Source organism: Colletotrichum aenigma, assembly GCF_013390185.1.
Source record: "Colletotrichum aenigma strain Cg56 chromosome Unknown KSG_Cg56_contig10, whole genome shotgun sequence".
Taxonomy (NCBI): domain Eukaryota; kingdom Fungi; phylum Ascomycota; class Sordariomycetes; order Glomerellales; family Glomerellaceae; genus Colletotrichum; species Colletotrichum aenigma.
In genome coordinates this window covers 292,990-308,240 of record NW_023500916.1, presented here as the reverse complement: position 1 = coordinate 308,240, position 15,251 = coordinate 292,990, and the positions used below count along the sequence as shown (strand labels likewise).

The window sequence follows — 15,251 nt, the reverse complement described above, 5'->3', positions numbered from 1 at the left end:
CGCTTATCATTGAGACTGACCGAACAAGCGAATGAACATGAAAGGCGCGGATTACGAGTGGAACAGCTTCGATACTCCTACGGATAGGTACTGCTTGATTGGCCTTGAATTTAACGACGATGAACATCGACGTCAGCGGCCCTCCGTCGCAGGTACAGCAGCTAGTAGCTGAATATGCCGCCGATGCAGTAGATCCTCTTAGGGCTGAGCTGCGCGGCCTCAGCTTCATGTAGGATTGGCCTCACTCTCTTACGACTTTCATATGTTGTTAAGAAAACATGTACGCCCAACATTGGTGGCTGTCACCTGTCTTTTCTTCTACACACAAGTAGTGTATTTCTACCCCGTTTCCTCTTTTTGAGCCCGGTCTCAGTATTCATCGCGCGCTCAATCTTTCACCATCACCGACCGCACTTTGGCGGGTCCTGGCCAAAGTTGAGCCACATCGAATCACCGTCTGAATTGCAAGAATCTAGCCAAGTCGCTTTTGGCTGTCCACAACATGACAACGGCATTGCATCTAGATCATGTTGCTCTTCGCTCCGGTACGCCGGCTGAAGTTGCCAAATACCTGCGCGGCGTGCGTGCTAGCACCACCGACCCTGCGCCCATCACAACCCAGTTACATGACGCTGTTGTGCAAGGCTCAATTCCCCATGCTGTTTTCGCCCTATGGACTCCCCTCCATCGCGATGCGAGGTCTACCATCGCCGGACTACAACAGTCCGAAAGTCTTCTCGAGAGGAAGACCGCGATCAAGGCCTTCGTCAAGGCTACGCGGTCGTCCGTGACGATGGCTGAGATTTGGAATGTTGCCGGTGGCACCCCTGGCATCGCGGCACTCATGAGCAATCTCAGCACCGATGAGATCAAGCTTTTGTGCAACGGCCTCGCCAAAACTGCCTCACTGTGCGGCAGCCGTCCTGAGAGACACGCTAGATTGACTGAGCTTGTCGAACTCCTGTTAAGCCAAGAGAACCCGGATCCTCGGCCGTTGCAGATGTGCTACAAGCGTATCCTGCCTGCCTGTACGACAAAGAAGGTGGCTGAGCATGAGGAAAGTCGTCCTTCGTGGTCACAGAGACAACAGGCAATTCTTCTGCGCGCTCATTCTGCACTCTATGAGACGAGTTTTCTGGACACTTTGCTTTCAGCGGAGACTGACGATGTTGAATTCAATGCTTGGAAACAGTTGGTCAACAACAACCCGGGCCTCGCTAAGGATGTTCTCTCCAAAGTCCTCGAAGCCGATGGGCCCCTGCCGATGAAGCCGGACGACTTCGTTAAACTAGCCGAGGACATCACCAAGCCTCTGCATCGTCGTCGGTCATCGACTGAGAAGAACCTGGCTTTGGAGATATTAGAGGATCTCGTCGCGATTTTCGAGAAGCACTCCGACCTGACGGAGTATCTCAACGTCGAACCGAACGGGGTTTTGCTCAATGTCGTCAAATTCTGGGAGCACGCTCGCAGTACCAGGCCGAGGATCCAGCGACACCTTGTCAAGTTGATTGGGCTGGTCCACGAATCCTACTTCAAGTCCGCCAAAAATGTCACCGACATGGTTCGATACGTCCACCCGGCTGTTTCGTACCGACTGTTCCGACTCACGATCCAAAGCTCCACATACCATAGTTTCGATATTGAGGAGGACGCAGACGTATCCAAGGCCTCTTTCAAGAAGCTGAAGGGCCCTTGGCCTGCAGATCTGTTCATTGCATTCGCTGACGACGATGCGGACGCATCTCTCCGTCTCTTCCGAAAACTAATCTCAACCTTTCCGGAGTCCCAATTTCTCATCTGCTCTTCGCTGTATAGATGCTCCATCGTTGAGTCTGCGCGGGAACCAGAGACCGACAAAGGTGACCCGTATATACTCGAGGCTTTTCTTGTACATGCGTCATCAAGGGAAGCAACCAGCTCCGGTTCGAATACATCACACCTTGTCAAGCAAAGATTGCAAGACTGCAAGGACAATGCCGCCAGGGCCCGAGACTGGGTCTTTCGACAAGGATGGGCCACGATCGCCCTCAATCTCAGTGTCGCGACGGGTTCTTTTGATGTCGTTGCGGACACCATTGTCTGGGCTCGTCGTTTCAACAAGGATCCAAACGCCGTGAAGCAGCTCTACTCATACAACAACTTTCCGACCATCGAAGCTACCGACTTGCTCAGCGGTATTCCCTCATTCCCTTTCCGCCTTGAAAACCCGAAGACTGGCATCAAGCAGAGCGTTGAGTCTGGCAACAGAATCTTGATGCAATTGCTCGAGACAGCTGTGATGGCCCTCCGAGAGCCCAGCTTTCAGCAATATGACTGGAGTTGCATCACCTCGTTCCCAGAAAAGGTCATTGAGAGGCGGCTTGTCCGCGCCAACAAACTCCAGAGAGCACCTCATTCCTTGAGCGACGATGAGGTGTTCGACTTTCTTTGGAAGCCAACGATAGAGTTCCTGATTGAGGCAGAGAAGTACCTACTGCAGCCCAATATGGAACGGCTCTACCCTCGCGAAATCAAGGGTCTCATTCACAGCATTGACTTCGACTTCGCCAACAACTTGCGACCACACTCGGCGAGATTCCTGGACACCCTTGCCCAAGAACGGGACAAATTGTGGAAGGAATACCGGCCCCGCCACTTTCCAGCAGTCCATGAATTGGAAAATCCTTGGCCTCGAGGACTTCCAGTGCAATATCTTTGTCCCCGTGAGGTGGCGAGCGCGAGAGATCTCCCCTGCGTGTGTGGAAGAATCGAGGCTGTTGTATTCGGTACACCGGACATCCTCCTCCGAGAACCACCGACTGACACAGAGTTACGCGATGCAATAGGCCCCTGTATTGAGGACTACTGCTATGCTTTGAAGACCTATGTCAACACCGCGTCCGATGCTTCTGAGAGAGATACGCGTATTCGGAAGGCATGGCGCCACGCAGTTGATAATCTCTCTGGGGATCAGATGACCAAGTCAGAGTCTCTGGACTATTGGTCTTACACTTTTAGCAGTCGAGCAAATGTCAAGCTGCCCTTGAACGTGGAATCCGAAGTCCCCGGTCGTCTGCAGCCAGTTCTTCCTGATGTCGACGATCCCGATTTGCCGACCGAGTGGAATCCATATCTGCAATCAGACGGCATCCTTTGGGACAAAGGCCCTAATAATGGACGGGAAATTCCTGCTACTGTTCTCACCCAAATGATTAATCACGGAGGTCCTTGGTTCGCGCCCACTATTGTCGACAATCAGTCGCCGTGGGATGATGGCGTCTGGCTGGAACCGCCTACCCATACGTGGAACTTCTGGCCCATGAAGGGCGACTTGCCCGTGTCCTGGACGACGAAAGACGCATACGCTGTCGCTCTTTTACTCTATCTCAACACCCGTGAAGGGGCAGACAGTTCAATACTGAAATCCAGTTTCCCCTCCAAGGATATCGTCCGCTTCCCAGCAACGTTCTTGGACCAAGCCTGGCTGGATAACGTCGGGTCCTATGACTTTGAGGTCTACGACGGCAGCACCGACCTCGTCATGTTCGCACCTGTTTCACTTGTGGCCGAAGTAGCACAGTCTGTTCTTCAGGACGTCGAGGAGAAAGAGAGCTTTCATCCCAATGCAGTAAAGCCAATGGATTTGGCTATGCGGCTGGTGAGATTGCTGGCTGGTAGTGATCGGCCATCCTTAGCTCTCCCATTGATCCAGAAGATCGTCCTCGGTAGGCCAGACTATAGCGCTTGGCACCGAGAGCTGTTGAACAAGGGACTGTTCTCCAAACTTTCACCAACAGACACGAAGACGTTCTTGCTGTCCATTGCAGATGGAATACTTGACAAGCTTGACCAGCAAAATGCGAGGAACAAGGAACAGGCCGAGCAGAATACTGGTGGCAGCGACAGAAAGACTCCTTTGGTAAAGGTTACAACTGTGAAGCTGCTCGCCAAGCTCCTCAGTGACTCTCCTTTCTTGGACCCGAAGACCTCGCTTACGATTCTCTCGCATCTGCTGGACAAATCTCGTCACATTGACATTCGGGTTGCCATCATCGAGAGCTTGTATGGTGCGCTGGGGTCAAGCGCTGCTTCTGACGTAAAGAATGAGATCCTGATTTTGCTTGAGAAGCATGCCCTGCCACTAGCTGCAGGCTTCAATGAGCGCGGCCCTTCCTGGGCATCTTGGGAGGAGGTGGAAGCTGGTGAGCCGATGCCGACAGTGTCGGCCATTTCGGGGGAAAATGTTGTCCGTCAGATCTTTGCAACCTGGGACTATCGTTTCACAGACGATTTGGATCTGAGGAAGAAGATGGCCGCCTTGTCTTTGCAGGTGATCGAAGAGTCCGCGAAGAATCACCGTCAATGGCTGGAACTCTTTCTCAAGAAACACAACCTCACTCTATCTTCCGAGGAGAAGCTATTCAACACACCTGTGGATACGGGGATTCTTGCCTTGTTCGGAAGAAATCCGGAATTCCTCACACATTCTGTCTTTGAGATGATCAAGGACAGTGTATTGACGCAAATCTGCCCGCCGCCGGGTATAGCTGCCATCAACAAGAAAGTCAGAAGGGACACAGGACTTTCGGAATCTAACGCTGGAGAGCATTGGCTTTCTATATTTGGCAAAGATACTGCAGTAATACAGCAGACTGGGGCTTTCCCCCTGTTAACCCAAATGCATCACCCTATCAACCGAACGGCGCCCGGCTCCTCAGACTACGTCACGGTCGAGGTTCTTCAACAGTTTGCACGAGAAGTATTCGACTCCCTCGTCAGGAGCGGCGATGTTGACTTCCTCGAAGAATTCTTCAGAAGCATGACTCCGATGGAGAACAACGAAGACAATGTCGAATCACTAGCACGCTGGAAGCTTACTACCCTGCCTATATTCGAGGAGGTCACCGCCAAAATCGCCAAGTTGCGGACTCTTGAATGGCAAAAGGATATTAGACGCGAGCCGGCCAGACTCCCGGACACCTTTCGGTTGAAGTCGACCTTGGTTGTGTTCCCAGTGAATGATGACGAGGAGGAAATCTTCACAAAAGATGTCATGCGACTAATCGAAGAGTTGGCACAAGTGAAGGGACCGTATCACAAGAAGTGGGAGTACTTCAAAACGAAGTCCATGAAACCCTGTCGCGATCGGAGGCGCCGCATGTTTCACCTAGCCATTCGCTTGGGGAGTCTTAACGGCGTCGATATTGACAGTCCTTCCTTGCCAGATCAGCTCCGGGTTGAGCTTGCAGCGTTCCTGCTGGACAAGGGACGCCCATTTGTGGCCAAGGAGCCGGATGTTGTAGCAGGTCTGAAGGCCATGCTGCGCGAATGGGCAGGATCTCCCATCGAAGAGTTCCGGACTAGCGCCATGGGGATTGTGGACGGATTCAAGAAGGCCGGAAATGATGACTGGTTCACGAGAGGAGGGGGACTCGATTGGGCCAAAATTGGGACGGACGACGGCGACAGCGAGGAGGATATTGAGTAACACTGCATCAGTCAAGCTGTTTTGGGCAGTTGATTATGGCTTGGGCCTCTTGCTTTTGTTGGCACTCTTACTAAAATTCCAACATGGATAGATACAGTGCATGCAATTCAGCGGAGCAATGAAGCCGCGAAACCTCACACGTAATGTTTCCTCGAGAATAGATGAAAGATGCAAGATTCCTTCCTCTATCTCAGCTTTGCCTTGAGGTTTGAAATATGTAAGCCAAGTGGCTAAACCTCCAAGCCCCAGGACTGCCAAAGTCAGCAAGCTAGCCCGTTTCTTCGCCAAGCTGAGCGCGCCGTCGTCTGAGCTGAAGACATTACTGGCTTAGTCCATTCGCTGATTCGAATCGAAACGTTTTATCATGTCAAAGGCGGTGTGACCAGGCAACAACTTTGAAAGGGGACGAACATATAAGTGCGTGGGCTACAGGGACATTCGACATTGCCCTTGTCTCAACTCACATCCGTTCCTTTTCGTCCATTAAAAAGTCTCCATCATGCCGACGCCATCGAAGGCTGTTCTCTTGGTCACGGGAGCTTGGCATGTCCCACAGCACTACCAGAAACTGATCGATCGACTTGAGACTAAGGGCGTTAGAGTCATTTGCGAACAGCTTCCAACGAACAACAACGCCGTTCCACCCATCAAAACACTCGAGGATGACGTCAATTCGATCAGGAGTATCGCTCAGAGGGAATCTTTAGCTGGGGCCCATCTCACAGTCATTGCCCACTCTTATGGAGGAGTTATCGCAACGGCAGCTTTGGCTGATTATGCCATCACACCCGACTCCAACAAAGGGGGAGTGGTCGACATCATTTACATGACGGCTTTCATACCCCCTGAGAACACCTCGCTTGCAGGGATATTTGGCGGTTCACTGCCACCATTTCTTCTCCCACAACCTGATGGCACAATGACTTGGACCGACCCCATTGGCTTGTTGTACAACGACATCCCGATCGAGGAAGCAGAAGCAGCTAAGGATTTGATGGTTACTCATGGACACAAGGCTCAATACACACCAATCTCCTGTCCCAAAGCAGCCTGGAGGGTAGTCCCGCTGACCTACATCATTTGCGAAAACGATCAAGCTCTGCCTACTGTCGTTCAAGAAATGATGATCAAGAAGGTTGAAGATGAGGGAATTGCTGTCAAAAAGCACAGACTACCTGGGTCTCACAGTCCTTTCATGAGCATGCCTGACAAGGTTGCTACAATCGTACTGAGTGTTATGGGATAACATTGATAATTCGGATTTGATTATGTCATTAACATTATTGTTCGGACCAGGTCTCGCAGATATTAACTAATTAGGAGTATTGTTGGACTACATTTGACTGTCCAGCAACCATTAACAAAGGAAATGATCAAGCAGTGGTATCGAGCATCTTCAATTGTTGATTCATCATTCTTTTCCCAAGGCCGGAGATCATGTTCGGCACGAAGAAAATGCATGCTTTCGCACTCTTTTGCATTATAACAGTGAAACGCTCAGGATCTTGCTCTTGCATTGTAGAGCGCGGCTGCCGGATAGCCAAATCATCTTTTGTATGGTTTGCGCTTGTGTTGTATGTTTCTCGAGTCGCAGGTCTGTGTCTCTGCCTTGGGACGCTGGCGGCTCTCACCCGCTTGATAGAACCTTTGATCTTGCTGATTGAGCCTGAGGTGGAGGGCCTTCCGGTGCTTGCAGACATCATGGATGTCCTCGCAGTGCTTGAAGTACTTTTGCGAGTTGAGAAGGTGCGATAAGGTGAGCTGATGCTTGTTCTGCGACTGCTGGGACGAGTGCTGTTGATGCATTCTTCCGCAATTGGCATATCTTCATATCTCCATGATGGGAGCTCCGGGATTTCGAATTGCTGTCGTAAGTCCCTCAGTTCTCTTAGGTCTCTAAGGTCTCTGAATTCCCGGAAGTCCCTGAGTTCTCTGAGGTCCCTAAAGCTAAGGTCTCGAAGATCTCGGAGGTCTCTAGGATCGCTGACACGATACCCGAAGTTACAGGTGGATCCCGGCCGTGACGGATAGAGAGACATGGAGTAGTTGTCGTAATTGTTGACGAAGACATCACCTGTCCCCATTTCGCTGCGGCTGTCGCATGTGCTCGCCACGCCTATGTCTTCGGGGGCGTGCTGTGATTGTTCATCGAGCCCAAATCGGTGTCGAAGTTTGTCGACAGACGCTTTGTAAGCTGAAGGTGTAGCATGTCTCTCCCAGTCTAGTTGAAAACTTTGGAAGACGGGCTGAGGGATATGGCAAGAGCAGCGAGGGGACACTGCGCTGCTGGCAATAGGAGTGCTGCAGCGGGGTGCCGGAACGACGGAGAACTCGATCGTACTCAGACGGCTGTCAATGTCTGTGAAACGATTCTCCAGACGATGAAGTTTTGTCAGAATGAGCTTCAGAAGCTCGTCGTTGATTCTATGATGTACCTCCATGATTTATCGAGGTCGAATCCCGCGACCGGTAACTATTGTGAAGTCGCAGAAGGCGCCATGGCCGCAATTTAAATGCAGGAAGATCACAAACGTTCCTATATCGAAGTTGTGAGATCTTTACCGTATGCAGGCGGGGATCAGATGACCTTCTTTCCGTTGATGTCAATTAAAGAGGAGAATCCCGATCGCCAAGACCTGCTACGGCGAAGCGAGTGATGGTAATTGAGCGCCACTGCAGGTTACACAGGGTTAGGTCTGGACGTCAGAGGTCTTCGGAAACGGTCAATGTCAGAGGAAGATCATCTTCAGGGTCTGTAGTAGGGCGTAAGGACAGCTGCGCTGAGTTTAGTGCTGTCTCGTGTCTCGGATGCGAGATGTGTGGCTGGCCCGAGATACCACTGGCTGAGAACCATGCCACGGGCCGACGGAAGAGGCAGCGGGAAGGCGCAAAAGAGTCGCAGGTATTAAAATCAGGGTCGATGCTGTCCATCTTATGAGGTCTCAGGCCACTGAGAAAGTCGTGTGTCTGGAAAGTAGATCGCCTCCGATATGCTGGGCAGTTGTCATCGACTTGATGTCGATCTATGACGTTCTGGCGCGTTCGTGTTTCGGCGTGAGCTTACGAGTGGATTTGACAAATCATGAATCGATCAGAGCCATCATCGTCTTGACCACAGTAGCTTTGCTGGGCCAAGCTGCTCGTCACCAACCGCCATCACGATAGTCGATACCAGACGGCAAAACACAAAAACAACATACAACACCGGGCATTCGCCGGTCGTCACCGACCCGACTACTACTCCAGCCCTCATTAGCTTATCTATGGGAGAGCGGACGGGATCCCGAGTTTTCCAATGGGTATGGTCGTATGTGGTAGGCAGCCGTGGTTGAGGGTCTCTTGAGGGCATTGCCAACAGGCAAGAGGGCGTGCCGTTCACCATCACAACTGAGGTGAAATGAGACACTCGTGCATAAATGCTGCCCAATAATGATCGATATATCCGAAAAAAAGATCAGCCACGATGTACGATCAAGATCTGCCCAGCACGTCGGGGTGTCGGGCGAGACCCCTCCACGCTTACATACCAAGATGTCGACATGTCATCAGATGTCGCGTTTCATCGCTGCTATGCTAGACTGCATTTCGCCGATGAAGCTTTGAGGGTTCCTTTGAGATGATATCATGAGACCGGGCAGTCAGTGCGAGATGTAGGACGCATCCGTCTTGTCTGGTTTTCACCGATTACCTAAAGCGGCCTCTCAGGAGCCTGAAGGCACCATCAATCGCTGATCCGCCCGTCTTACATTGGGCCAACGTGAGACACACCCGCATGCGCAAATTTCATCACTCTTTTGATGATGAATTGTTACTGGGCCCTTTTGAGGCTCTTATTGGGTTTTAGATCTTACGGACGGATAACCATGATCATCCTCGACTCATGCTTTTCTCACTTTCCATGGCTGCTTGTAGCGCTAGACTGACCACAGTATTGGCCCGACACAGCCGTTTTTCGCTCAATAGATTCATTGGGGGACAGCATGTGGAATCTAGCACAGCATATGCGAGCGAGCATGCTTACATTTGATCAACTCTCTCCCAAACCTTCTCCCCTGTACAAAAGTGCGTCTGAGTCGTAGTGTGGGCGCAGCTTTCATAATCCCAAGGAGCCCGCGCAAACCTAGTTCTCTTCCATGTGTTTCACGCATGATGCTGTGTCATAACCTGCAGTCATGTCGTCCCTGTGGACTGCTCTGAGGTATTTGTACGTCTGAGTAGATTCATGTGGAACTGGGTCTCTGTGATTGAGCTGAAGGCTTGAGTCGAAGAATGAGAGTTGGATACAGCCGCCTAAAAGTCAACGTTGAGTCTGAAGGCAACGCCATCCACAACATTCTCATGGGAACTTGACATGCATCCCTGTGTCGGTGACCTATAGATCAACAGAAAGGCACATTCATAGTTGCGATGGGACGTCGCATAAATGCCTAGCACTGAATCCGAGTTCTTTCAAAAGGGTCTTAAGGGCTGGCATGCGTGCACTTAAAGTAATCGAGAGCTTGAAAGAGGGTTCTGGTGTGAATCTTGATTGCCGTCTTTCGTTTGGGTCAAACAGCAGCGTAAGCGCGGTAGCGAAGCAGAAAGGAGGGCGGTGCTCTCCGTATCAAAGTTGCCCGACTTTGTCAGCCTTCAGCTATTGTCTGCCCTGGCACAAATCTGCAAGTCGAGGGCGCGGAACGGGGCAAAAGCAACATACAACTAACCTGGGAAGTTGATTCGACGATGATTGTGCCGGAATCTGTGCTGCGCCGCTTTTCCTCGTGACCAACAGGACACGTCCCTTGGTACCTTTGAAATGTTTGTCAACGACCAACATTAACTTCATTTCGGATGATGATCCTGAATTCTTGGCAAACATGTGGTCAAAGATGTGATAGAAATTCCACAGAGACGCCCGATCTTTGCAGAAGGCAGAATGAAAGTAACGAAAATCCCATCCAGTTAATTCAGCCACCGCACATGTATTACTCGCGTCATCGCCAACCCCGCCGCGGTAGCCCTCCCACTAGAAAGTACACTCGCGAAGCTTTCACGGCATTTATTCAAACCGTTTTGGAACATGACGAAGGGGAAGAGGCTCGTCTTGACCAACTCCTCAAGCGCAGGCAAACTGGTACAGACTGGGGCCAAGAAGATGAAGAGGTCATGGAGGGAATGCTGTCTCGGAAAGAAGAGCGATGGGAGGCTAAACGGCTGCCCCTCCGCCGTGAACTCGAAGGATACTTCAAAGATCTCAACTTGCCACCTTTGCCATCACCACTCCCGAAATCGAGCCATTGGCTCGACATAAAGAGGCCGTGCCATCACCCCAACATGGATCTTAGGCCTTTTTTGATGGCATGTGAGGAAGGCTCCATGGACGGCGTCCAGCGACGGGTCTCTGAGGGGTCGCTTTCACCCATCAGCGTGCAAGATGGCCTGGCCTGCGCTGCGAACGGCAACCAGCCTGATGTAGTGAAATATCTACTCGAAGCTGGAGCGCGTCCTCACGCCGCAGTCATAGTTCACGCATGCCGCCTGCGCTCATTTCCCATTCTTGAGGTATGCATCCAGCACGGATACCATCCCAACCAGCAAATTCCCAGCGATAACGGCTCGTTCGGCGTGTCTCTAACGCACTGTCTCGATAACGAGGGAATAACTCGACTGCTCTTGGACAATGGTGCCGATCCAGATCTAGGAAGGTTTCTAGATAACCGGATCTTCAGTTGGGGATACAGGGCAGCGCCCCCCATGGACCGGACATCGGGGTTGGCTCTGGATCGCGCCGTCGAGAAAGGACAGTTCAATATCGTTGAGATGCTAGTCGAACATGGGGCCAACCCACAGTATGCTCGACCACTACAGCGGGTAGTGCGTCTTCGACATCAACGTCTTGCTTCTTACGCTCCAGCAAACAGCCAAGGAGAAACAGAAGACACTGACAGTGATTGGCGCAAATTCATGACTTTGTTGATACGCTACGGAGCGGATGTCAATTCCGTCACGTTTGGTGCAGGCACGCCATTAACGGCCGCTGTCGAGTACCAAATGTGGGATGTTATTGAGTTCCTATTAGAACGCGGCGCTGACGCAAGGATCAAGAAGCCTGTGATCAAGCTAGATGCATTTGCCATCGCAGCAAAGAATTCAGGGGTTGCTTGGGATTCGGAGCAAGCTGGGGAATACATGGACTACCTCTGTAAGCCAAGCACTACAGTGGAGGATACCGACATTCTTGAACTACCCGAGTGGGTGAAAAACAACCCGTTGACGCCGATTATCGACAAGGTAAGGAAGCGGTCCGAGTTATCGATGGAAGAATGAGTATGCTGGGGATCTGAGACGTGTTGAGCTATGTAGTAGAACAAAAGTATATTCCTAGCAATCTGATGAAGCTCTGTGCGAGGGAGTCGGACGTTAGGTCCTAAATCTAACCTAAAGAATTGAACAATAACCGAAACAATGCAGCCGAGTCATTACACCTCATTCGGGAATTTGTGCCGGCTTCACAGGTTTTCTTGGCCTTTAGGCATGAAACATTTCCAAAATACTTAGCATCATACATCGTCGATGCCCGCGAGAGTTGAGCAATTGCACTGAAGAGGTGTTGCAAATATACAACTAGCAACCCGTCTGGCTCACCATATCGGAGTACTTGTGAGTTTCTCCTGACTCCTGTGAGATTTTCCGTTGCTGCAGAGGCTTATAGGCAAGTATCTGTTCAAGGCGACCGTTCCATCCAGAATGTATCGACTAAAGATTCTAGGCCACAGGCATTTTGATCGAGTCAAGCAAGCATCGAACCTGGGGCTTAGAGACACTACAGTGTCCTGTCTTCCCTTGAATCATTAGACGTTCATCCACACTAGGTTTCGGGAGCGGCTGGGGATAGGGCTCCTTTAATATTTCATAGTCGTGGCCCGTGGGGGAGGCAGGGGCTTCGAGAATACGTAAGAAGGCCAGATGAAATGTTTTAGACTGTCGTAAATCGTTCCATTAAAGACGTCAAATCAGGCTTCTTCCCTACCGCACCGCGGCTAAATCACATTTGTAACACCGCGGTAAACTCAAACTTCTGCCCACCACGCGGCGCGGTCGGAGTCCGGGTGTCTTAACCTAACCCACGCACCAATCCTGAGATGGTCTGCCTAGGCGAGGCGATGTAACAGAGTACGGGCCACCACCATCATGAAAACTCTGCGCGTGTTGAAAGTCTGCTCTTTTTTCCCCTTCGGTTGACGTGAGCTTGTCTTTGTTTTGGTGTCTAGTCCAACGGTGTCTAGTCCAACGGGCCATAGCGAAGAGGAGCTCGGAAATCTGAGTGCACTCTGTCCTTCATCTCTGCGGGAATCTTGGCCATGCTCTCAACGCCCTCTAGGAGGACAACCTGCTGTCCAGCCTGTTTCATGTTAGCACCTGTGGACAATTTCATTATTACCGAGGCAGGCGAGGTGCTTACGGCAAAATGGTGGATCATGTGGCAATGAAGCATGCTCGCCGCAGGGAAAGAGATCTCGTATCGAATAACCGTCCAGTCACCTGTGCTGTTCCCCAATCTACAGCCATCACGATTTGGAGGATCAATCAGATTAAAGTGTTTCGCCATACCACCATCTCGGATAGCGTCTTCAACAGTGGCCCAGGGGAAGCCGCCACTGCCTGTGCCGATGATGAAAGCCTTGTTGTTATGCTTATGAAAGGGGTGCTGCGAAGTGACATTGGCACCGTTCTCGAAGATGATATCGACCACGGTGCCATTGAGCAATGAGCCACCATGTACATCATCGCCATATGTCGTTACACCACGGGACTCCTCGTCCCACAACAGGGGTGGAAGTTGCTGACGGAATGCCTGATGAGGCCCGATATTCAGTGCCCAGCTGCTGGGGCCCGTCATATTGACAAAGAACCTGACGGTGTTGTCGGACTTGGCTGGCGGGGGGCGGGCAGGGTAAGGAGCGAGCTTCGTCTCGTCCATGTACACCGAAGACGGCGAGATGAGCGTGCCGTTGAGATGGACCCATGGCTTAGTCTCAGGCACCTCTTGCTTGCCTTCGGCATTCTGCCCAGGGTATCGAAGAATGCCGAGGCCTTGAATGATCTGCTCTCTCCGAAGTGAGGTGACTCTGATGGCGTAGTCGCCAGGCTTCTGGTTCAAGCGAATGAGAATGCTATTTTTCTGTCAGCTCTTGCGATTGTGAAGCATTCATGGAAGTTTGCATACCTGATACGCTCACCAAGATTGCAATTGGCAGCATGAACCTTTTGCGGGTGAACAAACTCTCCATCAGCCGCAACGACGTAGAATTCATGCTCGTCTACGCTGATCTGCAGCTCATGATGCGCCCCAGAGTGAATCCAGTTGATCCACATCCACTCCTCACCAGGCTTTGCCTCAAAGACTTCGAGATCAGCAAATGTCTCCTGGCAAACCTGAGGGTTCGTGAACTCTGCTTGGCGATCCTGCGGGAGGCAGCCCAAAGAGTCCCGGTTAGGTCCACCGACAGACTCCAGCAACTCTTTTGAGTGGCAGGTCGTTCGGCCTTTGCCATTCAAAACAATCGAGTTGCTGCACCATGGAACCACGCCAGTATCGCGGTACATGATCAGAAGGATGTCCATCGGCTCAGCGTTCCAATCGCTGATGACGACGTGGTGAGGATTCTCCTCCGCAAGCTTCATGCCCTCAATGTCTGACGGCGACGACGAGATGAGCTCATACGGTCTTGGTCTCCATGGTGCAGGTACAATCCAGATGGGACCTCGCATGCCATCTGCGAAGGCTGGTCCGAAGTGGCCATGGTAGAAGTAGCTACCATATTGTTGCTGGACGGTAAAGCGATACGTGTAGGTGTCGCGAGGTTGAATGGAATACTGGGTCACTCCCGGAACTCCGTCATTCCAGGGCTTGTCAATTTGGTAGATTCCATGCCTACTCAGTGTTAAACCACAGTCCTTTGCGAAATCAAGATCCGTGAGAACTTCAACAGCTTACCAGTGCATAGTTGTCTCGAACGCCAATTGGTTGTCAAGAAATACCTCAATCTCATCTCCCTCATCCGCTACAATGAGCGGGCCGGGTGTCTCATTGTTGATGGCAAAGACAGGCCTGCCATGGCCATCCCCGGTGTCCCACTTGTTAGTGATGGTGAAGTTGTATCTCCTCGTCTGCGCCGCCAGACTTGCGCCGGCGAGGAGAAAAAAGGTCGCACATCGAGTGAAGGCAGCCATGATGCTTTGTCCCACACCCGTAGAAGCGAGAGAATCTCAGAGCCGGGCCCTTTCTCATTAAACAACAAAAGCCCTCGGTGCCCAACAGCAGGATTTATCACTAATCCCCCCCATCCACCGGCGCATTTACCGATATCTAGGCCATCCCTACCACCATCCGATGCAACCGTTAGAGTTTACCGAGTCAGGGGTAACAACCCGCTTTCCCGCAATCTAGGACGCCTGTCATTTGTCTAGGCTTCTTCAGCGGCCGTTTAGACTTTCTGCTACGCACCTTCGCCTCACCTGGAGGTGGGTACGGACCCAAGACCCAGGACCCCTTACGCACGTTGCGAGAGCACTTCTGCCAATCGCCGTAGTTACTCCGTCTGTTTCGAATGGAGACCGACGATGCCGCCACCACGCGAATCATGATCAACGGGTCTTCATAGCGAAACAGGGTAATGCTCCTTGGCCGTGATACGCTCCGAAAGCTACAACGTTGCAGGCTCTGCGGTCCGAAGCAAAACGGTGGCTTAGCGTCTACGACGATCTACTAGTCAGTGTAAGTCGGTGAGTTGCATTGTCA

The 15,251-nt window shown here is 51.6% G+C and overlaps 4 protein-coding genes across 4 annotated transcripts; 3 read left to right on the top strand and 1 right to left on the bottom strand.

The window, feature by feature from the left end:
• Nucleotides 1-502: 502 nt before the first annotated feature.
• Nucleotides 503-5,470, top strand: CGCA056_v013934 (uncharacterized protein; the record flags this gene model as incomplete). The annotated part of the gene is made up of 1 exon (XM_037329176.1): nucleotides 503-5,470. One exon carries the CDS (start codon nucleotides 503-505, stop codon nucleotides 5,468-5,470), a length of 4,968 nt encoding a protein of 1,655 aa, XP_037171857.1.
• Nucleotides 5,471-5,969: 499 nt separating this feature from the next.
• On the top strand, nucleotides 5,970-6,716 carry CGCA056_v013933 (uncharacterized protein; the record flags this gene model as incomplete). Its single annotated transcript, XM_037329175.1, has 1 exon — nucleotides 5,970-6,716. One exon carries the CDS (start codon nucleotides 5,970-5,972, stop codon nucleotides 6,714-6,716), a length of 747 nt encoding a protein of 248 aa, XP_037172124.1.
• A 3,713-nt stretch (nucleotides 6,717-10,429) lies between these two features.
• CGCA056_v013932 (putative ankyrin repeat protein) lies at nucleotides 10,430-11,776 on the top strand (the record flags this gene model as incomplete). Its single annotated transcript, XM_037329174.1, has 1 exon — nucleotides 10,430-11,776. The coding sequence occupies one exon, from the start codon at nucleotides 10,430-10,432 to the stop codon at nucleotides 11,774-11,776; it is 1,347 nt and encodes a 448-aa protein (XP_037171843.1).
• A 955-nt stretch (nucleotides 11,777-12,731) lies between these two features.
• abr2-1 (Laccase abr2) lies at nucleotides 12,732-14,683 on the bottom strand (the record flags this gene model as incomplete). The annotated part of the gene is made up of 4 exons (XM_037329173.1): nucleotides 12,732-12,851; nucleotides 12,912-13,623; nucleotides 13,677-14,384; nucleotides 14,448-14,683. The coding sequence occupies 4 exons, from the start codon at nucleotides 14,681-14,683 to the stop codon at nucleotides 12,732-12,734; spliced, it is 1,776 nt and encodes a 591-aa protein (XP_037172445.1).
• Nucleotides 14,684-15,251: the final 568 nt, after the last annotated feature.